Source organism: Carcharodon carcharias, chromosome 14 (genome assembly GCF_017639515.1).
Source record: "Carcharodon carcharias isolate sCarCar2 chromosome 14, sCarCar2.pri, whole genome shotgun sequence".
Taxonomy (NCBI): Eukaryota; Metazoa; Chordata; class Chondrichthyes; order Lamniformes; family Lamnidae; genus Carcharodon; species Carcharodon carcharias.
The window spans coordinates 15,089,620-15,115,880 of NC_054480.1; the positions used below are offsets into that span (position 1 = coordinate 15,089,620).

Genomic DNA, 26,261 nt, shown 5'->3' on the forward strand with positions numbered 1-26,261 from the left:
GAGAAATGAATAAAAGATAATGCTGATGTGGTTTGATAAAACATGGTTAGGGGAGGCTGGTATGGAGCATAAATGCTGGCATAGACCAGTTGAGACAAATGGCTTTATCCTGTGTTGTCATTCTATGTTGAGATGAATATATCTTGCAGAAATATGCCTTGTGTTTAGGATCTTGTATTCCGTATCTGCCTAAAGAGAACTTTCACATCGTGCTACTGACTAAGCAGCTGCTTAAGTTGCTATCTAGCTTTAGTTAGCACAGGATTCCAGCACCAACTGATCAGATTGTACACTCATAGGAGGCTCAGTTCAATTTTGGCGGCTGATGCAGATGGTCACTGTAGGTAGATTCTACTGCAGATTAATTCAATACAATGGCACAAAATGTTATTTTTCTTTTGTTGGAAAAAAAAAATGATCAGCCTTAACACACACTGCTGGCTGATGGGGCCAATCCTGGGAACACACTTGGAAACATTGCATTGTCTTCAGAACAATGAAAAAAAATTACCCTTTTGAAAAAGTCGAGTACAATTCAATCGCCGTGGAAGATGCAATAAATATATCCTGTAGCAAAGAGCAGCATAAAAAATACAGAGGTCATCTTTGCATGTTTGTGCATATGTGTGTGTGTGTGTCTGTGTGTGTGTGTGTGTGTGTGTGCATGCATCCATAGAATGGGTTGTCAGCTTGTTTTGGAAGAGCGACTATACCTGTGTGTGCACATGTGTCCATGTATGCATGTGCAGATGTATGTGTAGGTGCACACATGCCTATTTGTAAATGTGCATGTATCTGCATGCGCATGCATGTGGCTGCATGTTTATGCATGGGCGCATGGCCGCATGTGTCGTTGGCGTGCTCTGGGAGACTGACTGTACCTGTGTGTGGCAAGCGGAGTCCCTGTGCAGATGTGCATGTGCGCGCACATGCCTATTTGTACAGCTATCTGCATGTTTATGCACGGAGGTGTGCACCGCAGCAGTGATGATCCCAGTGCTTTTGTTTCTTTTCTTCTTCCTTCCATTGTTGGTTGAAGTATAGAAAGAGCATCCAAAAAAAATGTTCCTGGAGCATGACAAAAATATAATCTTCATGTCATGCCACAACTTTGAAGTGTGTTCCAGTTTTCCTTTTCTTTTTCAAAAAAAGAGCAAATCCAGCATATATTTTTTTTTAAAAAAAAACAAGTTAGTAAGTAATCTCAGGAAGTATTGCTTTGAGGTGGAGAGTTTTATTTTTCCTTTAGGAGATTTGCATTTTTGTATTTTGTGGTGTCTCTCTTTAACCTTTCAGGACTCCCCCTCCTGGGGGCCCTTGAAGCAGGCGGACTCATAGTGCTTGTTCAGGTAGGACTTGAGGGCGAAAGTCTTGTTGCACCGCTTGCACCGGAAGTGCTTGAAGGCAGAGTGGGTCTGCATGTGCGCCCGCAGGTTGGAGCGGTCGGCGAAGGCTTTCCCGCAGTGGGCGCAGCCAAAGGGCTTCTCGCCCGTGTGCGAGCGCAGGTGACCCTGCAGCAGCCAGGGCCGGCTGAAGGCCTTGCCGCAGGTGCCGCACTTGTGCTTGAGGTCGTGGGTGAGGACATGCATGGCCAGGGCCGGCATGGACACGTAGACCTTGGAGCAGGTCGGGCACTTGCGGGCCAGCTGGCTGTCCAGGCTGCGGTGGGTCTGCTTGTGGCGGCTCAGGTTGGACGATGTGGCGTAGGTCTTGCCGCACTCCCCGCAGCGGTGGCGTTGGGTTGCCTGGCGGCCGCTCCCACCGCTCCTCCTCGAGCGGCCATCCGTGATGAAGAAGGCGTCCATGCTGTAGCCCTCACTGACCGCCGCCTCGCCACTGAAATAGCCACTGGCCAGCCCCGACTGTGGGCTGTCAGGCCCCAGCCCCTCCGGCTCCCCATACACTTCGCCAACTTTGGTATAGACAGGCTGGGGGGCTGTCAGACTCTCCCCTCCGCTCTCATACACTGACGGGCTGATGTAACTGTGAATGTAACCTAGAAACAGATGGGCAACGATATCAATTAATTCGTGCAAAACACAATACTGCCGGAAATCTCAAATGAAAACAGGAAATGCGGGAAAAACCCCGCAGCATCTGCGGAGAGAGAAGCAGAGTTAATGTTTCAGGTCAATGACCTTTCACCAGAATTGGGAAAAGTTGGAGCTGTAATAGATTTTGAGCAAGCGAAGTTGTCGGCGGTGGGGGGGGGGAGGGGGGAGGTGCAGGGGAGGGCGGGAAGAAGAACAAAAGGGAAGGTCTGTGATAGGGTGCAAGGCAGGAGAGATTAAATGACAATAGGGTGCATGGTGCAAGATCAAAGGGAATGGTAATGGGACAAGAAAGGATGCAAAGGATGTGTCTGGAGAAGGTGTGAATAGCAGGATATCCTCCCATTGGCTATTCTCCCATTCACACCTCCTCTTGACACGCTTTTGCCAGCTCCGATGAAAGATCGCAAAAATATTAACTCCACAAATACTGCCTGACCTGCTGAGCATTTTCTGTTTTTATTTCACTAATTCATGCTTTAACATATTTAACGATTTGCATTTATATAGCACCTTAGAACCTGCTTCAAAACCAAGGAAATACTTTTGAAAAGTGCAGTCCCTTTTCTAATGTAGGGAACTCAGAGCCACTTTTTGTGCACAGCAAGCTCCCACAATAGCAATGTGTTAGTTACTAGATAACTTTTTTGTGATTTTGATTGAGGGTCCCCCTCTGCCGCTTCTTCAACATAGTTCCCAAGGATCTTATACTTCCACCAAGGAAGGCAGACAGGGCCTCAGTATAATGTCTCATACGAAAGACAGCACCTCCAAAGGTGTGGCACTCCCGCAGTACTGCACTGGAAGTATCAGCTTAGATTAGGTGTTGAAGTTTTGGAGTGTGACTTGAACCCAAAACTTTTTGGCTTGGAGACAAGTGCTGCCTATTAAGCTGAGACCAGCACAGATGGAGGTCATTTGGCCCCTTGTGTTTGTGCTGGCTCTTTGAAAGAGGTATCTAATTAATCCCAATACCATGTTCTTTCCCTTTACCTCTGGATTTTTTTTCCTTTTCAAAAATATATTCAATTTTGTATTAAAAATAAATATTGAATCTGCTTCCACCACTCTTTCAGGAACTGCATTCCAGAACATCATAACTCACTGCATAACTAAAATTATCATCTCTTCCCCCTGTATTTTTGCCCAATTATCTGTACTTCCCAGTTATTAAATCCCCGATCAATGGAAACAGCTTCTCCTTGTTGATTCTCTCAACCCCTCCTTATTTTGAACACCACTTATTAAATCTCCCCTCAACCTTTGCTGCACCTGAAAAGATCAACTCCAGTTTCTGTGGTCAGTAATGTCAATATGTCATTGAATAAGCCATATTGTAGTTTTTATTTTATCAGTTTTACAATGTGGACTCTTTCCCAACTCTCTCTTCACGTTCACAGCAAGGTGTAGTTTCAACAGGCAGACACTGAACCTAAACATCCACGATTCTGTGCTGTGAATGGGATTAGCGGGTTCATGTACCCCTTTAAACTGCAATGTCCTGCACCCGGGGTTGCATGAACTGTCATTAATGAACTCTTGGCCTGAATTTTCGCAAAGCCAGAATGGCTCCGTACGTTAGCCAAAGTGGCATCGGAGACCTGATTCCGGAAGTCTACGCCCCTGAACATGGAACCCACCATTTCGCCAAGGGGTGAAGGGCGGTTGGGTTGTAGTTTGCTTATCCTTGGTTCACAGAGGAGCTGCACATGTAAAAGTGCAGCTGCCTTCAAACAGATGCAATTTTCATAACTGGGATGTCCAAAACACAACTTCTGAGCTTTAGACATTTGAGGAAAATGTCAAAACCTCCCGGAGTTCTTTGAAGAGGTAGGTTACCCTTTTGGAGAGGCCCGGACACCCCTTTGGGAGAGGTTAGCGTACCCCACTGGGAGAGGTCAGGTGCCCTTTGGGGTTGTTATGATTAGACATGCGTGTACATAAAAAGTGGATAAGCTCAGTTGAACCGTCAGGCTGTCATGTCATTTAAATCCCCAAGCCCTTTAAATTTTTGAACAAAAAAACAGCCTGCTGTAACTGCCTGTTCACATAAACCTACGGACTATCATCATAGGATTAGTGCTACATAACAGATTGCACAACCTAGCATTATCACAGTGGGGGGCCTGTAAGATCACAGTTTTACTGACAGCTCCAAGCCTTTGATATGGGACTATGAATACAAATGTTTATTTTCATAATGGATTAAATACTTGAAGGAAATGCTTGTTTTATAAGGGATTAGGTACTTGAAGGGAATTAAATGTATTGAATGGGTTTTTAATGAATGAGAGCACTTTTAAAAAGTGAAGTCTACGATAGACTCTTAGGCCTGAATTTTACCTTTGGTGGGTGCATGCGATTGGCAGACCCGGACTGAGCTGGGAAATGGACTTCCTACTGCGATCAGCCCCTGACCGTGGTTTCAGCCAGCGTGAAATGTGCACTGAAAATCTCAGTGCTGCCAACGTGTGGACAGGAAGAGAGCAGGGATGATGTCACCACGGGCGTGGGTTCGCGCTGCAAGACAGCTCCCTGAAGGCAGACGGTTGCCTCGGGGAGCTGCAGACCTTCAAATGATTAAATAAAGGTTTGAAAAGCGGCAAAAAATGTCCATGCAACACAATCAAGCACTTGAAAATAAACCTCATAAAAATGCTGTCCACAGATACTTATTTTTATTTTATTTCATAACAGAGATTTCATCCTGCCCTTGGATGAGATTTGATGAAAAAAGTAAAGGCCGCCTGGCTGATTCACCCACCCACCAACCATAAAGTTGGACGGGCCACAAAAAATCAGAGGCAATTGTGTCATTAGTGGGCTTATTTGCCCACTTAATTGTCGGTGGGCGCGCTTCCAGCTTTTGCATGCGCCCACCGAGTGAAATATTGCATGAGTGCGTGATGACATTGGGAGGCTCACCTGATGTCATCCCGCGTGATTTCATGCCCGATTATGTCAGGTTCGCGCCTGCCCATGGGATGTAAAATTCTGCCCTTAGAACTTTATTTTATTTAATCTCACCATGGCTCCTGAGGTCTGCCCATGTTGGATACTGGGTGAGTTGGCATGAGGTGGAAGGGAAAAGGGAAGTGGATGGGTTGGGGGGGGTCATGAGTTGGCATGGGTTGGTACTAAGTTGGCAGAGGGGGCATGAGGAGTGAGGGCTGGAGGATGGTTTATTGTTTTCTTTTTATAGCACCAAGGCGGGCCTTTTAACCAGCCGGCCTCAGCACCTGCCAGTCCCTGTGGCTGCCTCCGGACTGTTTCCGGGGTGGTAGGGCAGACTTCCGTTAACACACACCTCCGCTCACCAGAACGAATCTCCAAAGATCCAGGGCACATTCTCCTGATTCAGGTTTGTGGGGTCAGAAACTTTCTGGATTCTGTGCTCCCAACTCCGGAGTGAAAATTCTGTCCCTTGTTTGCACCAGAAGATGGGAAACAGCCAGACCATATCAATCAAGCTAAAAGTATTCATCAAATCTATAGAGTCTTACAGCACAGAAGGAGACCAATCGGCCCATCTTGCCTGTGCCAGCACATTGAAAGGGCTATCTAATTGGTCCCTGCTCTTTCCCAGAGTCCTGAAATATTTCCTTTACGAACATTTATCCAATCTTATTGGAACCTGCTTCCACTATCATTTCAGGCAGTGCATTCCAAATCATCGTCACTCTCTGCGTAAAAAAAAACTTCCTAATTTTCTCCTGGTCTCTTGCTAATTATCTTAAAATCTGTGCCTTATTTTTGCTGACAAGCTTTTTTTTCCCTTTATTCTTTCATGGGATGTGGGGGTCACTGGCAAGGCCAGCATTTGTTGCCCAACCCTAATTGCCCTTGAACTGAGTGGCTTGCTAGGCCATTTCAGAGGGCAGTTAAGAGCCGACCACATTGCTGTGGGTCCGAAGTCACATTAGGCTAGATCAGACCAGCTAAGGACAGGAGGTTTCCTTTCCTAAGGAATATGAGTGAACTAGATGGATTTTTACAACAATTGGCAATAGTTTCATGGTCATTACTGAGCTAGCTTTTAATTCCAGGTATTTATTGATTGAATTTAAATCCCACCAGTTGCCATGGTAGGATTCAAAATCATGCCCCCTGAGACCTAGCCTGGCCCTCTGAATTACCAAACCAGTGATGTTATCACTACGCCACCATCTCACTATATGGCCCCATACACATGGCACATCGTCCCAAGGTGCTTCACAGGAATATCATCAAACAACATTTGACACCCAGCCTATTAGGACCCTATTAAGCCAGATGACCAAAAGCTTGTTTCAAGGGGTAGGTTTTAAAGACTGTGTTAAAGGAGGAGAGAGGGGTAAAGAAGTTTAGAGAGGATATTCAGTGCTTAGGGTCCAGATAGCTGAAGGCACGGCCAACAGTGGTGGAGTGGTTAAAATAAGAGGTGCTCAGGAGGCCAGAATTGGAGGAGTGCAGGAAGGTTATGAGGACTGAAGGAGGTGAAAGATAAGGAGGGGCGAGGTCATGGAGAGATTTGAAAACAAGGACACAAACTTTAAATTCAACGCAGGCCATTCTGTATCTTCTTGTTGGTTGATTTGTTTCATTAGGTATCTTGCACATGAAGCACATTGTCTTTAGATAGGTTCACATTAACTTGGGATTGCACTCTCGTATGCAATAATACCTCACTGAAATGTGATTTTGCTGATGCAGTTAGTTAAAGAAATTAAAGAATTCCATTTATATAGCAGCTTTCATAATCTCAGGGTGCCCCAAAGAACTTTACAGCCAATGAAGTACTTTTTGAAATGTAGAAACTGTTGTAATGTAAGAAACCTGACAGCCACATTGTGCACAGCAAGCTCCCACAAACAGCAAAACAATTATTTTTTTAAATTAGCCTTTTTATCCTTCAACGGCACCTTCCAAACCCATGACCGCTACCACCTAGAAGGACAAGGACAGCAGACACATGGGAATACCACCACCCCGGAGCTCCCCTCCAAGTCACACACCATCCTGACTTGGAAATATATCGCTGTTCCTTCACTGTTGCTGGGTCAAAATCCTGGAACTCCCTCCCTAACAGCACTGTGGGTGCACCTACACCACATGGACTGCAGTGGTTTAAGAAGGCGGCTCACCACCCACCTTCTCAAAGGCAATTAAAGATGGGCAATAAAAATACTGGCCTAGCCAGTGATGCCCATGTCCCGTGAAAGAATTTAAATAGCTACGTTGATTGAAGGATAAATATCGACCAGGGCACCGTAGATAACTCCCCTGCTCTTCTTAGTAGTAGTGTCAATTACATCCACCCAAGAGGGCAAATAGGGCCTTGGTTTAATATCTCATCTGAAAGAACGTGAGGTTAGACAATTGACTGCACAATGAGAGAGTGGCTGGTAGCTTCTCCTCCACTGCCTTCTAACTAGCTTAAGATGGGTTTCTGAATTGTCTCATTAGTCGCTTGCAAAGTCAAAACAGTGTTTCATTTCAAATTCACGACATTCTAAAATTTTGGATAAGAAATACATTTAATTTTTCAAAGCATTTAAGGACTCTACATTTCCTATATTGCAACAGTGAGGACATTTCAGGAGTGCTTTATTGGCTGTACTATGGTTTGAGATATCTGGTGGTTGTGGCAGCACTGTATAAACACAAATCTTCTTCTCCATCCCTGTTACCCTCCTAACGTTGTTACTTGGCATTTTGGTACAGAAACACTATGTGAAAAAGTCACAAGCTCAGGAGCTTTAGTACTGTGACATGTCTTGAGTGATTCTCCTGATGCATCAGTTCCAATAGCTCCCACTGTTACCCTCATCACCAATTGAGTGCAATACAACTCCAAGTGCTTTCTTCACACAACCCAACTTTGGATGGACGGAATCAATAAGTTGTCTCATCAATGGGCAAATCAATCAACATTCTGATGCCCATCGAAACCTGGCTTAGAGGTGATAACTATTATTCCCTCACAACAGCCTTCTTACTTTGTTACACATTCCAACATTTGTCCCGAACAAGCCACTACACCAGTGACATAGCTCTAATTGCCAAATGCCAACTTGCACCAACTCCCTCCTACTCCAATGGCATCTTCATTTGCACATCTCATCCTTTTCTGTGCCTTCCACTCTCCCATTTGACCAACTTCACCAAAACACCAAATATTTGGACATTTTTTTATCTCAGAGAGAGCTTATTGTGTGTAAATTGGCTGTTGCAGTTCTGCATTACAACAGTGACTGTATTTAATTAGCTGTAAATTGCTTTTGAATGTCCTGAGGTCATGAAAGATGTGATATCAATGCAATACTTTCTTTGTTTCATTTTTAAAAATCACTATCATGGGCTCCCTCCCAAGTTTTTTTAAACCAATATCTCCTCTCTTAGTCTCTCCACTGAATGATTTTGTGTCCTTGGTAACTTCAACTTACACCTAAAATCTTCTAGTCTTCTTTCCTCTGACCTTTCTGTCCTGTCACTGAATTTCACCCTTTACATATCTTCTCCCACTCATACCTATGAACACCCTCACACCCTCACTAATTTGCTGGACTTTTAACTTCCAAGGCCACAACTACTGGCAAGGCTACTTTTTTCCAACTCATTGTCCCCTTGCCAACCACACTACCCTTCCTACTGCCTCCCAATTCCACCATGCTCACAATCTGCCCAAGAGAGAAGACATCAGATGCCCAGTTCCCTTGCCAAAATCACTTGCAAACTTTCAACTCCCTCTCTCCAGCCTTGGCGCCTCTGGCACTGTTGACCTGCTAAATGATTTCCTCATCTCTTCCTTAGGCACTCTAGTTCCCACTAATCACTCATTGCCTTCCACCCTTGCCACTCACTTCTTACGTTCCCCATTTTCACTCTTTTAGTTCTGAGGACTGGTCCAGTCATGTATCATCTAAGTTGGCTTAAAAATGAGAGATCTGCACCTTTCATGGCCTCAGGACCTACAAAAACTTGAGTTCATCCAAATCTCTGCTGCCCAAACTAGCACTAAGTCCTGTTCGCCCAACATGACTGCTCACTGACGTGCATTGGGTCCCAGTCGGGCAATGCCTCAGTTTTAAATTTTTCGTACTTGTTTCCAAACACCTCCATTGCCTCTTCCCTTCCCAAACTTGCAATATCCACCAGTCCTACAACCCTCTGAGATATCTGCACTCCTCCAATTCTAGCCTCTTGAGCATTCCCAATTTTAATCACACAACTGTTGGCAGCCAAGCCTTCAGCAGCTTAGGCACCAAGTTCTGGAATTCTACTCATAAATGCCTCATCCTCTTCAACATACTCTACTCCATAAAGATGTTGCTTAAAATCTATATATTTGACCAATCATTTTGTTACCTGCCTCAATAAATCTTCATCTGGCTCAGTGTTAAATTTTGTTTCGTAATGCTTTTGTCCTATGAGGTCTTGGGATGTTTTGCTGCACTAAATCCAAGTTGGTGTCGCTATTATTAAATGTCGTCTATAGTGTTGCACAGAGGCAGGTGGTGGCTTAGTGGTGTTGTCACTGGGCTAGTATTCTGGAGACCCAGGGTAATGCTCTGTGGATCCGGGTTCAAATCCCACCATGGCAGAATTAAAAGTCTGGTGATGACCAGGAAATTCATAAAAAAAACCCACCTAGTTTACTAATGCCCTTTAGGGAAGGAAATCTGCTGCCTTTACCTGGTCTGGCCTACACGTGACTCCAGACCCACAGCAATGTGGTTGACTCTTAAATGCCCTCTAAACAAGGGCAGTTAGGGATGGGCAATAAATGTTGGCCTAGCCAGCAACCCCCACATCCTGTGAATAAGCGAAAAATAAAACATAGCTTCACTGCTGTAGCTTGCGTAACGCTTTGTCTGTCAGGATTCGACGATGAAGATTGAAAGGAGGCTCATGTGGACCCGAATCATGAACCAGTTGGGCAGAATGGCTTGTTTCTGTGCTGCAAATTCTATATAACGCTCTGACCATTCAGATCTAGCAAGGGCAGAGTGGCCCCCTCCTGTGTTTTATGATTCTATTCCCTTATCCTAAGCATCAACTGCATCCTAGTCCCTGTTCCTGCTCCACTCTCACTCTGTTCGAATCACTACACAAGCCTCCTGCTTGTAACTCAGAGCAGGTTTAATACAGGCAACAGCTGTGAGGAAGTACCTGAGGGTGGGAGGTCTGTGTCTAAGCCGCTGCTTCTAAGTTGTGAAACGTGACTTTTCCTTCTGCCCACCAACCTTCTGCCATTCCCAGGAAGGGCTGGCAATGGCACAAGCCCACGGGTGGGAAATATGACCACCTGTGTCAGACAGTATTGGCCTGGCATTACCCCCCACCGGTGGTGACATGGTTTCAACCAGACATGTGGTGTGGACGTGACTCACTGGGGTGCCCCTCCTCCCCTCAACAGTGCCGCCTCGCATCCAACAGCACTATTGGCGGGAACTGTTCATAAAAGAGCAAAAGGCTTTGTCTGTACAGGACAAGCTTTGTCCGGATATGAGTTATACCAGCAGGGCTGCATTTGTTGCCCACTTGCTCTCACTTTTGATTTTACAACTGAGCTGACTCAGAGGCCATGAAGAGTGAACCAGGCATATGAGGCCAGTGTTAAAGGTGAGGGGTGTGACAGGTTGCCCCCTCTTACCACCCCGCCCCCGCCCCCCCCCACCCCCCACCACCTAAAGGGCATTAGTTAACCAGTTGTATTTTTATAATGCTTTAGGAGTGCTATATTGGTCATTTTTTTTTAATGTTCCTGCCACCTGCTCACATCTGACCATAAACTTCTGTGGCAGGATTTAAACTTGAGATCATCTCGTTTGGCATTCACTACTAAGACCAGCAGTGTACCTACAGTGAATTGGTAGCAGAATTTTACTGATTGTCCTATCCCTGGCGGTCAGTGTGGTGTGGCGTAAAGCCAGGGGACAATCCGCTATTGGCCTGCTTCATGGCACTGGTGAGCAGTTTCCCCCCTTCTCTGGGATACGCTTGCAGCTTGCAAGTTGCATGCATGCTGTGCAGTGCTAGTAATGATTCGGCGTAATGCACCTTCATGGTATTCAGTATTTTTAAAAGGCATCAGCCCGTTTTGCAAAAAGAGAAGCTTGCATTTATATAGCACATTATCACATCTTTCAAACCACTTGATACGCAGTGAATTGCTTTCAAGTGCAATGGCTGCTGTTACCCAGGATTGTGTTATTCACCCGTGAAAACAGCAGACAAATTAATATAAATGCACTCGTTGCCAATATCACACAGTGCGATTTAAGCCCCAAAGACTATATTTAGCAAACTATCAACGTGGAACCTGCTATAGTTCCAGCATCATGATTGATTATTTTTATTTTTAGCTTTCTTGACGCACACTGCGTCAAGCTGCAAGTTCCCTCCAGTTCTCTGCTGAAGCATCGTCTTTCAGTCACCCGCTGCAGAGCGGGGTGGTCGATTGCATATGATATTGGTATCCCAGAGAATGTGGATTCCAATCCCACTCCGGCCATTAGGGAATTTCAATTCAGTTTAAAAGAAGATGGTGTCAGCAAAAGTGACCCTGAAGGTGTTGGACTGTCATTAAAAAAAACCCAACTGGTTCACTAACATCCTTTAGGGAAGGAAACCTGTCATCCCTACCTGGTCTGGGCCTATACGTAACTCCAGTCTCACGTCAACGTGATTGAATCTTAATGACCTCTGAAGCAGCCTAGTAAGTCACTCAGTTCAGTGCAGCTAGAGATGAACAATAAATACCAGTCTTACCAGTGACATCCAACCCCAAGAATGAACTTGTTTTTAACTGCCTGCTGTGCTGCAATAGATAGGTAGGACTACTGGAACAACAAAACAAACTGAATTTATATAGCACCTTCAAGGTGGAAAAACATCCTCTAGGCATTTTGCAGGTGCGATATCAGACAAAATTTGACACTGAGCCATATAGGGATACAAACATAAAGTGCTGGAAAAACTCAGCAGGTCAGGCAGCATCTCTGGAGAGTGAAACCAAGGGCAGGATCTTGCGGTGGGCGAGCGGGGTTAGAGATGGCAGGCGGACACGTAAAATGACTCGGGATGACATCGAGGTGGAACTCCCAACATCACCCTGTGTCATTTCCATTTTCAGGTTGGCGGGGACGCAGCCGAGTCAGCTGTGCGCCCGCTGACCTGTCAGTGGCATACTGAGGCCATTGAAAAACTCATTAAAATCAATAATGGACCTGCCCATCCAACCTTAAGGTTAGCGGGCAAGACGGGAGCTCTGGGGGCTTCAGAAAAAGCATGAAATCTCACCCGTGGTTGGGATGAGGTTTCATGAGGGTATTTAAATTTTTATTAAGACCATAAGACCATACAACATATGAGCAGAGATTAAGCAAATCGGCCCATCGAGTCTGCTCCGCCATTCAATCATGGCTGATAAGTTTCTCAACCCCATTCTCCCGCCTTCTTCCCATAACCTTTGATCCCCTTACCAATCAAGAACCTATCTATCTTGGTCTTAAATACACTCAATGACCTCGCCTCCACAGCCTTCTGTGACAATGAATTCCATAGACTCACCACTCTCTGGCTAAAGAAGTTTCTCCTCATCCCTGTTCTAAAAGGTCTTCCCTTTACTCTGAGGCTGTGCCCTCGGGTCCTAGTCTCTCCTACTAATGGAAACATCTTCTCCGTGTCCACTCTATCCAGGCCTTTCAGTATTCTGTAAGTTTCAATCAGATCCCCCCTCATCCTTCTAAACTCCATCAAGTATAGACCCAGAGTCCTCAAATGTTCCACATATGTTAAGCCTTTCATTTCTGGGATCGATCTCGTGAACCTCCTCTGGACCCTCTCCAGGGCCAGAACATCCTTCCTGAGATACGGGGCCCAAAATTGCTCACAATATTCTTAATGTGGTCTGACCAGAGCCTTATAAAGCCTCAGCAGCACATCCCTGCTTTTATATTCTAATCCTCTCGAAATAAATGCCAACATTGCATTTGCCTTCCTAACTACCGACACAACCTGCAAGTTAATCTTAAGAGAATCCTGGACTAGGACTCCCAAGTCCCTTTGCACTCCAGATTTCTGAATTCTCTCCCCATTTAGAAAATAGTCTATGCCTCTATTCTTCCTACCAAAGTGCGTGAACTCACAATTCCCCATGTTGTATTCCATCTGCCACTTCTTTGTCCATTCTCCTATCCTGTCCAAATCTTTCTGCAGCCTCCCCACCTCCTCAATACAACCTGTCCTTCCACCTATCTTTGTATCTTCTGCAAACTTAGCCAGGATGCCCTCAGTTACTTCATCTAGATCATTAATGTAGAAAGTGAAAAGTTGTGGTCCCAACACTGACCCCTGCGGAACTCCACTAGTCACCGGCCGCCATCCTGAGAAGGACCCCCTTGTCCCCGCTCTCTGCCTCCTGCCAGACAGCCAATCTTCTATCCATGCTAGTACCTTGCCTCTAACACCATGGACTCTTATCCTACTGAGCAGCCTCCTGTGTGGCACCTTGTCAAAGGCCTTCTGGAAGTCCAAGTAGATAACATCCATTGGCTCTCCTTTGTCTAACCTACTCGTTACCTCCTCAAAGAATTCTAACAGATTTGTCAAGCATGAACTCCCCTTGATGAAACCATGCTGACTTTGCCCTATTTTACCATGCACTTCAAAGTATTCTGAAATCGCATCCTTAATAATGGACTCTAAAATCTTACCAACAACCAAGGTCAGGCTAATCGGTCTGTAATTTCCCGTCTTTTGCCTCACTCCCTTCTTAAACAGGGGGGTTACATTAGCGATTTGCCAGTCCTCTGGGACCTCCCTGACTCCAGTGATTCCTGAAAGATCACCACTAACGCCTCCACTATCTCTTCAGCTATCTCCTTCAGAACTCTGGGGTGTAATCCATCTGGTCCAGGTGATTTATCCACCTTCAGACCTTTCAGTTTTCCTAGCACCTTCTCCTTGGTAATGGCTACTATACTCACCTCTGCCCCCTGACTCTCTTGAACTTTGGAGATGTTAGTCGTGTCTTCCATCGTGACGACTGATGCGAAAGTCATTACTAAAGGTTTCATTAAAATTTATGGACATGTCCCAACTCATGTGACGGTGTCAGGGAAATGTCAGGGGACGTGTCAGGGAAATCTTTTTATCATTTGTATTCCAAATTTTAAACCTGAAACAATCTCCCTGAGGTAGCACTTTGCCTCAGGGAGATCTGTGCACTCTTACATGCGCATGCGTGGAAGACCGCACTCCCAGCTGAGGTAATCCCTGCCCCCCGCCTGCACAGGGAGGGGATAGCGCTTCCTGGCAGACATCACACTGGGGGGGGGGGGGGTGGGGGGGCCCTTTATTGGCCCGCCCACATATAATGGCGGATCAGAGGCGCGCCCACCTGTGCCCACTCCCGCACTTCCCCCCCCGACGAGAGGAAAATTTTTCCCCAAGTTAATGCTCCGAGTCCAATGTGACTGTTCTTTGAACCTGCCCAATATTTCATGCAACTTGGTATCAAATTTTGTTTGATAGCTGTGAAGTGCCTTGGGATCTGTTACAATGTTAAAGCTGCTATATAAATGCAAATTGTTGTTGTTGACTAATTCTATGTTCCTGAAGAAATGGGGACAACAAGGGGTGTTTACGTTGGCCTACATACAAACATGCGAATTAGGAGCAGGAGTAGGCCATTCAGCCCCTCGAGCCTGCTCTGCCATTTGATAGGATCATGGCTGCTCTGATTTGGCCTCAACTCTATTTTCTTGTCAAGCCCCTATACCCTTTGACTGCCCCCCCCGCCAGTCAAGAATCTATCTAACTCAGCCTTAAAAGTATTCGATGACCTTGCCCCCACTGCTCTCTGGAAAGAGAATTCTATAGGCACTGGAATGTGAGGTAACCGGAGTATTTTTCCAGTGAAAGTATTGCAAGTTATTTCGCCTCTCCAGAAATTAACAATGCTTGGGAGGATCCTTCATGAATTGCAAGATCTCATAGATAAAGCTAATGATTGTTCCTCATCTTATTTTGTATGAATATAGTTATTGGATGCGCCTGTGATCTCTGTCACTGCTTTTGTCCTATGTTGTTCAGCTTGCAAACCTAATGGGTTCTGACAAGGTCACTTACAGAGTGCGAGAAAAGAAAGACTTGCATTTATGTAGCACTTTTCATTACCTCGGGACATCAGCAAGAAACTTTACAGCCGATGAAGCATTTTTGAATTGTAGTCAATGTTGTAATGTACCATCTTTCAGATGAGACGTAACGTAGGAAACACAGCAGCCAATTTGCATGCAGCAAGTTCCCACAGAGATGAGTTACTGACCAGATATTTGATTTTTTAGCGATGCTGATTAAGGGACTAATGCTGTCCCAGGACACCTGTGGAGAAGACCTCTGCTCTTCGAAATAGTGCCATGGAATCTTTATAAAAACAAAAAAAACTGCGGATGCTTTATGTCCACCTGAATGGTCTCGGTTGAATGTCTCATCTGAAAGACGGCACATATGACAGTCCAGCACTCCTCAGTACTGCATGGGGGAACGTAAGCTGGGAATGCACTCAAGTCCCTGGAGTAATTGGAGAGGAAAAATGGCAGTAAGGTGCTGGCCCCTTGAATGAGATCTCCAGCAATTAATCAAACTCCTATCAACTAATTGAACTAACTGTTCAATTTCTATTTCTTAGAAATTAATTCCCTTTAGAGGAATGCTTCATCTTTCACACTAAGAATTTCAGCAGGTGAAATGAGTAAGCAGGAATAATTCAACATGGAGAGATCATTAAATTCACCATAATCTTTGTACAATATCGCACCAGTACAATTTACGTAAATTACCTTTCAAAACTGTACCAAGAAATTCACCACAATCTTTACATGGAGACATGGCTACTGTTGTCAGCTTGATTATTCCCAATTTGGTCACTGATTTTTTTTTGGTCTTGCAAGACAACATATCCTTCTGAAGTGACAAATGCTAATTGTTAAAATATCACCAGTGTTTTGCAGTCAGGGACCTGCACTCTGTATTTAAAACTGTAACGTTCTGCAGTCTGTTGCAGTAGTGAATGAGCTTACAAAAAAAGTTACAGCCATTAAAAATGCTGGCCTATCAGATAATTAACCTGTGGACTGCTGGGTTAGCACTAGATGTAGATTTACATGCTGTAATTGTAGTTAAAAAGAAAAGGACTTGCATTTATATAGCGCCTTTCACAACCTCAGGACATCTTAAAGTGTTTTGCAGCCAATGAAGTATTTTTTGGAGCACAGTCAAGGTTGTAATGCAATGTAGTTAAAAGCTGCATAATGATTGTTTTAATAAGGTTCAAACTGGATCCCAGAGACTACACGCTGATTGTTTATGTCAAGGACCACAGTCCTGAGCAGTGATCTGATTTCTCTCTCTCATCCATCATCATCCAACTCCATGTACTTACATTGTTTTTTAATATCCTTGTTAAGTGACAAGCACTAACTGCTAAAATGTCGCAGATGTTCTGCAGTCTGGGATCTGCAATATATATTTAACACTATAATGTACTGCAGTCTGGTGCAGCAGTATAAGAAAAGTTATTGTCACTAAAAATGGTGAGCTGACAGGTTAATTCACCTGTGAACTTGAATTTAAAACCTTCTCCACAAACTTGTTTCTTAGAATTTCTCTCCATCTTTCTCCATTCATTCCTTGAATCCCAGCTGCAAAAATGCCCCAGAGCTGGCACAGTGTCAAATGAATTCCGGAAATATGTGCAGCGGAGCTCCAGGAGAGAGAGAGAGAGAGAGAGAGAGAGAAAGGAAGGAGATACTGACAGCGAGAAAGAGAAAAGTGGGCTCTGGACTGTATTGAGCTTATTACTGTACTAAAGATAGGACATTGGAACAAGGGGAGAATTGAGAGACACCTAGAAGTACAACAGCATCCTTTATGGGAATATTGCCTTAATTGAAGAGCTTTTGGGCATTTTTCCACACAATTACATAGAAGCTACAGCACAGGAACAAGCCATTCAGTCCAACTGGTCCACACTGGTGCATATATTCTACATGAGCCTTCTTCCATTCTTCTTCATCTAACCTCATCAGCTTAACTTCTATTCCTTCCCCTTTTGTACTTACCTAGTCCCTTTAAATATATCTATTGTATTCAGCTCAGCTCTCCCCTGTGATGACAAGTTCCATATTCTAATGACTCTCTGGGTAAAGAGGTTTCTCCTGAATTCCCTGGATTTACTAATGATGATCTTTTATTTATGACCTCTAGTACTGGCCTCACTGGAAACATCTTCTCCTCGTCTACACTATCAAATCCTTTGATAATTTTAACAATCTCTATTAGGTAACCCTGCTCTCCCCCAGTCTTCCTTTTTTTTAGAGAAATAATCCCCAGCCTGTTCAATCTTTCTTGATAAGTACGATCTCTCTGTTCTGATATCACCCTTGCAAATCTCTTTTGCACCTTCTCCTTTTAATAATATGGAGATCAGAACTGTTAACAGCAATTTTTCTGTCGTAACCCCGTCCACCAACTTAAACATTCATTCAGTCCACACCGATGCACAGTGGCATCAGTATGTACAACCTACAAGATGCCCTGCAGCAGCTCACCAAGGCTCCTTTGACAGCACCTTCCGAAACCATGAACTCTACCACCTAGAAGGATAAGACCACCACCTGCAAATTCCTCTCCAAGTCACTCACCATCCTGACTTGGAAATATTTCGCTGTTCCTTCACTGTCACTGGGTCCCTGGAATTCCCTCCCTAACAGCACTGTAGGTGTGCCCACACTACATGGACTGCAGCGGCTCACCACCATCTTCTCAAGAGCAATAAGGGATGGGCAATAAATGCTGGTCTTGCAAGTGATGCCCAGATCCAATGAAAGGGGGGAGCTAGTGGTATAGTGGTAATGTCACTGGACTAGCAATCCAGAGGCCCAGCCTAATTCCCTGGGGACATGGGTTCAAAGCCCATAGCAGCTGCTGGTGAAAGTTAAATTCAATTAATGAAATCTGGAATATAAAGCTAGTTTCATTGCTTGTTGTAAAAACTCATCTGGTTCACTAATTTCCTTTTAGGGAAGGAAATCTGCTGTCCTTACCTGGCCTGGCCTACATGTGACTCCAGACCCAGCAATGTGCTTGGCTCTTAACTGCCCTCTGAAATGGCTCAGCAAGCCCCTCAGTCCAAGGGCAGTTAGGGATGGGCAACAGATGCTGACATTGCCAGTGATGCCTGCATTCCATGAAAGAATAAAGAAAAGTTCCCCAAATCCAACTCAAAATGCTGTGATATTGGCTGTAGGGAAGCTTTCAACTATTACTTTGCAGAGTGATTTAGTATTTTTTATTATTTCACAAGTTGTGGGAGTCACCAGCAATGAGAGAGATTGCAGATGCACCAATTATTATATTCATACAAAATAAGATGAGGGAAGATCATCAGTTTTATCCATTAGATGATTTGACTCATGAAGCATCCTCCCCAAGTATTGGTAACTTCAGGGGAAGTGAAATAACTTGTAGTCCTTTCACTGAAAAGTTCCTCCATCAACATCACATTCCAGAGTCTGTGGAATTCTCTTCCCCAGAGAGCAGTGGGTCATTGAATCATTTTAAGGCTGAGTTTGTTAGATTCTTGACTGACAATGGAGTCAAAGAATAGAGGGGGTAGGCAGGAAAGTAGATCTGAGGTGTAAGTTTCTTTTTAACTTCACAATGATCATGAGCAAGAGCCCTGGCCAATTTATTTTTCTTTACTAGTTCAGGGCACTAAGACCAAAGGCAGCAATATTCAAATAATGAGGTTGCTGACTTAACATGGCAAGCACTCTCTATCACTTAGTCTATTAGTGGTGGAGAATCTTGGGAACCACAGGTTAAAGACATCCATTCTTCCCAAGCACACAACACTCGCTGTTTTTTCATTCATTCTTGGAGTGTGAACAAGGCTAACAAGGCCAGCAAGTATTGCCCACCCTTAATTACCCTTGAGCAAGTTATGGTGAAGAGCTGCATACAACTGAGTGGCTTGTTAGGCCAGTTAGAGAGACGGGAGTCACATATAGACCAGACCAGGTTAAGGATGGGCATTAGAGAACCAAATAGAGTTTTACTACAAAATTACAGTTTCATTTTTATTGAAAATGAGAATAGCTTTTGAGTCCAGGTTTGTTCTCGTTCCCGTGGTAGGATTCAAGCTCATGAACTCCAACGCATTGGTCCAAACTTGCGATTTACTACTGCAGCAACACCACCACTGCGCTACGGTCCCTATCATGGGTCATGTCTCAAATTACTTGTATGGTGCATTCCAAAATATTATTTTCAGACAGAAATCTTCTCGCTTGCATTTGAGCGGATCAGCATTGTTTTCTTCCACCTTCTCCTTCGGGAACCTGTTCCATAGATTGTCCACTCACTCACTGAGTTAAGGTCGAGTTGATGCCAGGCTGTTGAATGTGTTTCTCAGTTTAGGAGGAAGAAAGGGCTGCCAGAAGTGAACTGCTCCTTACGTGGTATTAGTGAGCTTTTAATGAACGTATCTACACATTACTTTGTGGGGTGGAGTCAGGAGGGGCAGAAGGGGGTTAGAATTTTCCAGCAGTCTCATGTCGCAGAACCGGATAAAAATAAAAAACAATCTTCTCGTGTCCAAGACAAGTAAGTGCAGTAAAAAAAAACAATAATTAAACATCGATTATTCGTTAATGTGCTTCATAGCGGAATGATCAATAAACCACGAGAACACCACATGTCGGGTATGGATGGGAACGATCGCTGCGTGTGTATGGACACTGTTAACTGAGTGCGGTTTACCTTTGCTGTAATGTGGTTGTAACTGCGCTAATGCTGCACCTTGCTGAGTCCAAGAGCAGTACCATAATACCTGGTGTATAAGACTTGGCTGAATTTCTCATTTCAGAAGGATGCAGCTCCTAACACCAGGTTTTATGGTAATCGAGTTCAAATCCAGCCAAGTTAATAAATAGCCAGCAGTGAGTTACGCGGGGGGTAATTAAATTGGGCAGAAATGACTAGAGTGAAGCTCGGGCAGTTTGTGATATCTATAGGGCCTTGACATTGAATCATACTGCTCACTGTCACATACTTGACTTCATATTATGTATCTTCTAGTTTATTTTAAAGTAATACTCCTTATTCTGTCTTGCCATTAGGAATCAGAATTGAAACATATGTGACCCTGAGGGGACTTGACACGCTGGATGTGAAGAGGGTGTTTCCTCTTGTGGGAGAATCTAGAACTAGGGGTCAGTGTTTAAAAATAAGGGGTCGCTCGTTTAAGACAGAGATGGGGAGAATGTTTTTCTCTCAGAGGGTAGTGAGTCTTTGGAACTCTCTTCCTCAAAAGGCAGTGGAAACAGAGCCTTTGAATATTTTTAAGGCAGAGCTAGGTAGATTCTTGGTAAGCAAGGAGGTGAAAGGTTATCGGGGGTAAGTGGGAAGGCGGATTGGAGAGTGCGATGAGATCAGCCATGAATTTATTGAATGGTGGAGCAAGAACAAAAGGCTGAGTTGGCTCCTGCTCCTAATTTGTACATTCGTACAAAGCAGCAATATTAGAATAGCTACTTTTACTTACATAAAGCTTTTATTTCCTTTCTTGTTTCGTTGGATGGGGTGTCACTGGCAAGGCCAGCATTTGTTGCCCATCCCTGATTGCCCTTGCTAGGTCATTTCAGAGTCAACCACATTGCTGTGGGTCTGGAGTCACATATAGGCCAGACCAGGGAAGGATGGCAGATTTCCTTCCCTAAAGGGGCAGATGAGCTTTTACAACAATCAATGATAGCTTCAAGGTCACCATTACTGAGACTAGCTTTATATTCCAGAATTGGATATAAATTCCACCAGCAGTGGTGGTGGGATTTGAGCCCATGTTCCAATTGCATTAGCCTGGGTCTCTAGATAAGTAGTCCAGCCACATTACCACTATGTCACCGCCCCCCTATATAGTGAACATTCTCAAGTCACTCTTCAAAGACATGAGTTTGGAAAGTGGGTTAGAGGAGCTGATCCAAGCCACCTTTGAAAATGTGCTTTTTTTTTATCATTACGCCCTCTGAAGTGTTGTGTAATAACAGCTAACCCCTGAAGGCAAGGTTCGCGGTGATTTAGCCGATGCGTTATTTCATTATAATCGTGTCATCAATACAGTGTGACAGGGTACGTGTGATGGGAAAGTGGTGACAGCAGGTGACTGTGATGCTCACAGTAACTGAGTGCAAACACAAGAGCGTTAACACGGTGCTAGGTGAAATCACATAACATTGGACACAGGGTGGGGGAGTGGGGCGTAAAATGTCGACCTTGTAAACCCGGTGATGGAGCATCAGCGTTCTGTTTTACATCCTTCAAATTTCTATCTCTCCACTTCAAGAGAGAGACGTGATATGGCTTGTCCATTCCCTTTCACCCCTTTTATGCTGCCGCACATGATCAAAGTTACCGACCTACAGCCAAACCAGAGGCTGGAGAGATTGGATCCTTCACGTACTCTCCAACACATAATGAATTTAACACCATACATAGTCATTGCTGAATTAACTCTCTCTCTCATATACTCTATTCAATATTTCATATATTACAGACCGCAAGGTATATTCAGTGTTTAGCAAGTGCTTTAAAGCATGTTACATCCTATACACCGTGAGGGTAATTTTCTGTACAAGTATTGGTGACTGGCCACTACACCATAAAATCCCAGACGGCACACCCTGGTTTTCCGACATTGGCCGGATTTTCCTGCTGCTTCTCCACACTTGAAACACTTCTCCCTTTTGTTACTCTATATAACATTGTGCTGTGTGCAAATAACATAGAACCAGCAACACCAACCCCCCCCCCACCCCAGCGCTGTAGAATGAAGAACTCATCATTTCTATACAATCCGAAAGGAGGAAATCCCTTCGAAGGAATTCACCTGTTCGATGAACACTTTATTACGAAAGCGCATCGAATTATGAAAATGGAATGTGTAGACCATACCGCTCATACTGGATTGTTCTACATCAAAGAACAGCCTGGTAGATAGACGCAACAATTTGCGGATGACTATTTAAGAGGTGCAAGCAAAGGAAGAGGGCATTATAGGTGGCGGCTTGGGTCAAGGGGTTAAGGGAGGGGGAGGGAGAGTTTGATACAATTCTTCTTATGTATGTTCAATGAAAATCCGGGGCTCAGTAGTTGTTACTGGGCTATTATTAACCTAAAAGCCTGACAGCTGGGAATTTGAATTCAAGTAATAAAACATCTGGAATTGGAAGGCTGGTATCAGTAAAGGTGAAACTATTGAATTGACTTGAAAACTCGTGTCCTTTTCGAAAGGAAACCTTCCACCTTTACCTAGTCCGGTTTATATGTGACTCCAGGCCCATCGCCATGTGACTGGTTCTTGACGACCTTCTGAAATAGCCTGGCAAGCCCCTCAGTTGCACTCAAGGAGATGGCTCACAACAATGTAATTAGGCATGGCAACAAACGATGACCTTACCAGCAATGCCCACATCCTGTGAATTAATTAAAAAGGGAGTTGCACTGCTCTGGCTAATGAATTGAACATACATGGAAAGGATGGGTGAATGGAAGAGGTGATTTAAAAAAAAATCTTGACAGTTCAATGTTGGGGGTGGGGGGGGGGTGTTGGTGGAGAGGTGGAGGAGACGTGGGGGTGGGGTGGGGTGCTGATCCTTTGTGAGCGATACACAGGTAAGTAGAACATTACAATCAATAATAGAAGTCAGAGAGCGGAATAAAAAAACAGAAGAGGTATGATAAACATTAACTAAAACTGGGAGATACTGCACTCGTCCCGCTGTTTCACAAACTTTATATTCCAGAGGGAAAACCAACATCCTCGCTCCCTCTTACAGTGTAATTATATATTATTATCTAACGCAGCTATCTATAGTATACTCTTTTGTCACTAATCTTAGCTTCCCCTGGGCTAGAGGTTACCTCAAGCAATCTGTAAAGGTCGATTTTTTTTTAAACAAATCAGCAGGAATGAATCAGAAATTGAAAGCTCAGTATCTTTTGTTTCACTTCTCCCCTCTTTGTTCTCTCCTGGAGACACTGATTGTATTCCTGGGATACGGTTCCACAGGTGCAGAACAACCCTCTGATACACCAGGCTCACGTGTGAACCTGCATATAATAAGTGAAATTGGTCTTCGCCCTCCGCCCGCAATGGGTTCACAGTAGATGGTCAGCCCTGTTGCTCCATTGACTTCACTGACATAAAACAAGTCTGTGGATTCACTAAGAGCCCGTTTGGATATCGTCGAAAGCCAGTTTCACCCACAGTCCAGCTCAATGTATTCCTCGCCCAGCCTCTCTACACATACATTCCCCATCAGGGGTCACTGGACAGTGATCAGCAGCGGGAACCCTGACTGTTATTTTTCCACCTCCATTAGCAGGGATGAACTGAAGCCAACTGTTGCAGCTTTAAGTGTGTGTACAACAGAGATCAGCTAACTCAGCAGACCGGGGTTTAATTAACCCTCGGACCTACTTGTCTCAGTGTTACATCCAGAACTTGCATTACATAGCATCCCAAGGCACTACAACAGAACAATGATCAAACGAAATTTGACACTGAGACACAAAAGGGGATGTGAGGACAGGTTGGTCAAAGCAGTAGGTTTTAACGTAGCATCTTAAAGGAGGAGACAGGACAGCACCTTTGCCAAGTTTGCCTGGGGAGCAATAGGCAATGTGTTCTAAACTTGCTATTCCAGGGCCCCTCAGCCACCCCAATGTCTTGCTGTCCAGAGGAACAGGGTACATTTGGTTTCTTCAAGGAGTGAGTATCAGTCTCACCGAGACTGTCCAGGGGAAGCAAGGTATCAGAGAACTGGATAGTTTTGCTTTCCTAGGGAAGAGGGGGATGAAGTAGGAAGGGGAAGGATAAAGTTAGATAAAACTCCAAAGATATGTTAAATCCACGCCAAACTTATCGTCGATGACAATGGTAGGGTCCCGGGAATAGATGCTCTCCCGTAGCTTTGGCTAAGGAATGGAACCGACCTTAGTGAGCAGGGGGGGAAACCATGGGATTGGGGGAAAATCGTAGAAAAGAAATGAAATAATAAATAACTTGATCCGTTGAAACCAGGAGCTTGTTCTCAAAATCAGATTCAGGTAATCAGCTCCAATCTGAAAGCAAATTAATGCATGTCACAATCAAAGTGACAAGGTATCGGTGTTTGAAAGTAACTTGACTGTCAAGAGCACGTCAACAGGGTAATTTTTACATAGAAAGCTGGGAAAGAACGGAAGGTTGAGCTATCCGCACATTTCAAATATAGTATTTAAAGATAGTGTCCATATCTAGAGGCACGTTCGAAATTTAACCATTAAGCCTTCTAAGAATATATATAGTCATATATATGTGTACAAACAGAAGATAGTCAGGCAGATAGATGGACAGAGATGGATAGCCATACACAATTATTGACATTTCTGCGTTGCCACTTTAGCATTGTTTCCATCAAAATAGGTCTCTTTTTTAAAGACTTGTATAAAAATGCTAAGAGTCAGCAAACTCGATGTCCTATTTGATAGGAATAGCCTCAGCTAAATTTAAGGGAAACATTGCCCCTTTGTCTAGCTGGCGTAACGAGACAACTCGTGGCGTTTTGTATAGCTCATTGTTGAAAATCTCACACTGACGGATCAACAAGTTTTTTTTGAGCAACTGATATTCTCAATAATACGCGGCCCTGCCCCACAGCCTTATCCCTGTGACTACAAAACAGAACAAAACAAAACCAAAAAAAAAAATCCAACACGGTGACCTCCCTCGTCTTTCTCCACCCTAGCAATTCCTTTCTCCAGAAGTTTCACTGTAACAGATTTTTTTTTTGGACAGGGGAGGATTATGCTCTGTCTGAGCGGTGATCTCTATAGGCGTGTGGATTGGCATTATGTAAGGTGCAAAGGGTACAGCGAGAGCAGACTGGTGCACACGAGTGCATAAAGAGAACCTGCCCCCACCACCCCCAAACCCCCCAACCCCCTCCACAAACACACACACACACAAGGCATCAGCACAAGAGCATTAAGAAAATATCTTTTTTTTTCTCTTTACACATTTAGGGCATGTTATTTAATATACATGACACATATTAAACCGATCTGTGAACTCACCGTTCTCACTGACCCGGACCCCTAAGCTCCCCACAGAGTCTGTGATAGACCTAGCTATTGCATACGAGTTATCAAGGTGCTGTTCAGAAGCTGAGACTGCAGCAGAGGAAGAGTGGAAACCATCCAATTTCACCTTCTTAACGAGGAACGATCGAGGCATGGTTTTTAAAACAAAACAAAAAAAAACAAAAACAAAATGATTTTTTTTAAAAAAACAAACCCCCACAGTGTTGTTATTCCTTTTATCCTTTTTTTATTGTTCTGAATTTTCAGCACCGGGACAGCTCCAGAATGATGTTGCACAGCCTGTGTGAAGGGGAGGAGGGAGGGAGGGAGGGAGGAGGAGGGATTGGCGAGAGAAGCTGAGGTCAGCAAGCAAACAGCATTTATATGGAGCGCAGCCTCTGAGATCAGGTGGTGCGTGGAAATGGAGCTGCTTAACTTTAATCCATCAAATGTCTCTGGAGACGCACATCAAATTACAGCTGAACAGTCTGTGCATACGCGCGCGCGCGCACAATGCAAGTGCGCCTGAGAAAAATAGTCCTTGTTAAGAACACATAACACACAAGAGCTGCTGGGAAAATCCCATGCCTCAAATTTGTAAAATGTACATCGCCGACGTTGTGAATTGCAAGGTCCCCACCGCGTTTGTAATAAACACTGCACGAACGACATGAACTTTCACTTTTATTTCTTCAAAGGCTAACGTTTGAAGACAGGACGCCTGGGTTTCTTCAACAGTGTTTAAGACTGGCAGATAAAAGCATTTTAAAACGTCGCATAGAAAGAAATCCTCAATGTGCATTTTGAAAGCTGTAAACATAATTAATTATCACAATTAATTATTAATGTGTTGTCTGATATGGTAACAGCAAACCCCCTTAGGATTTTAAACTGTCCTGTAGGATCATATTAGATACTGAAATATACAGAGGGGAATAGGATGCATCCGGATTCGTAAGGTTTAGTAAAAACCCTGTAAGATATAAAGCTCGCTGGCTCTGAGTTTTTTTTAATCGTCTGCATCTTCTGGATTTGGTC

The 26,261-nt window shown here is 44.2% G+C and overlaps 1 protein-coding gene across 1 annotated transcript; it reads right to left on the bottom strand.

Moving 5' to 3' along the window:
• Positions 1-1,292: 1,292 nt before the first annotated feature.
• On the bottom strand, positions 1,293-25,377 carry LOC121287028 (transcriptional repressor scratch 1-like). The gene is made up of 2 exons (XM_041204465.1): positions 25,218-25,377; positions 1,293-1,996 (listed from the first exon to the last, which is right to left on the bottom strand). The coding sequence occupies exons 1-2, from the start codon at positions 25,375-25,377 to the stop codon at positions 1,293-1,295; spliced, it is 864 nt and encodes a 287-aa protein (XP_041060399.1).
• Positions 25,378-26,261: the final 884 nt, after the last annotated feature.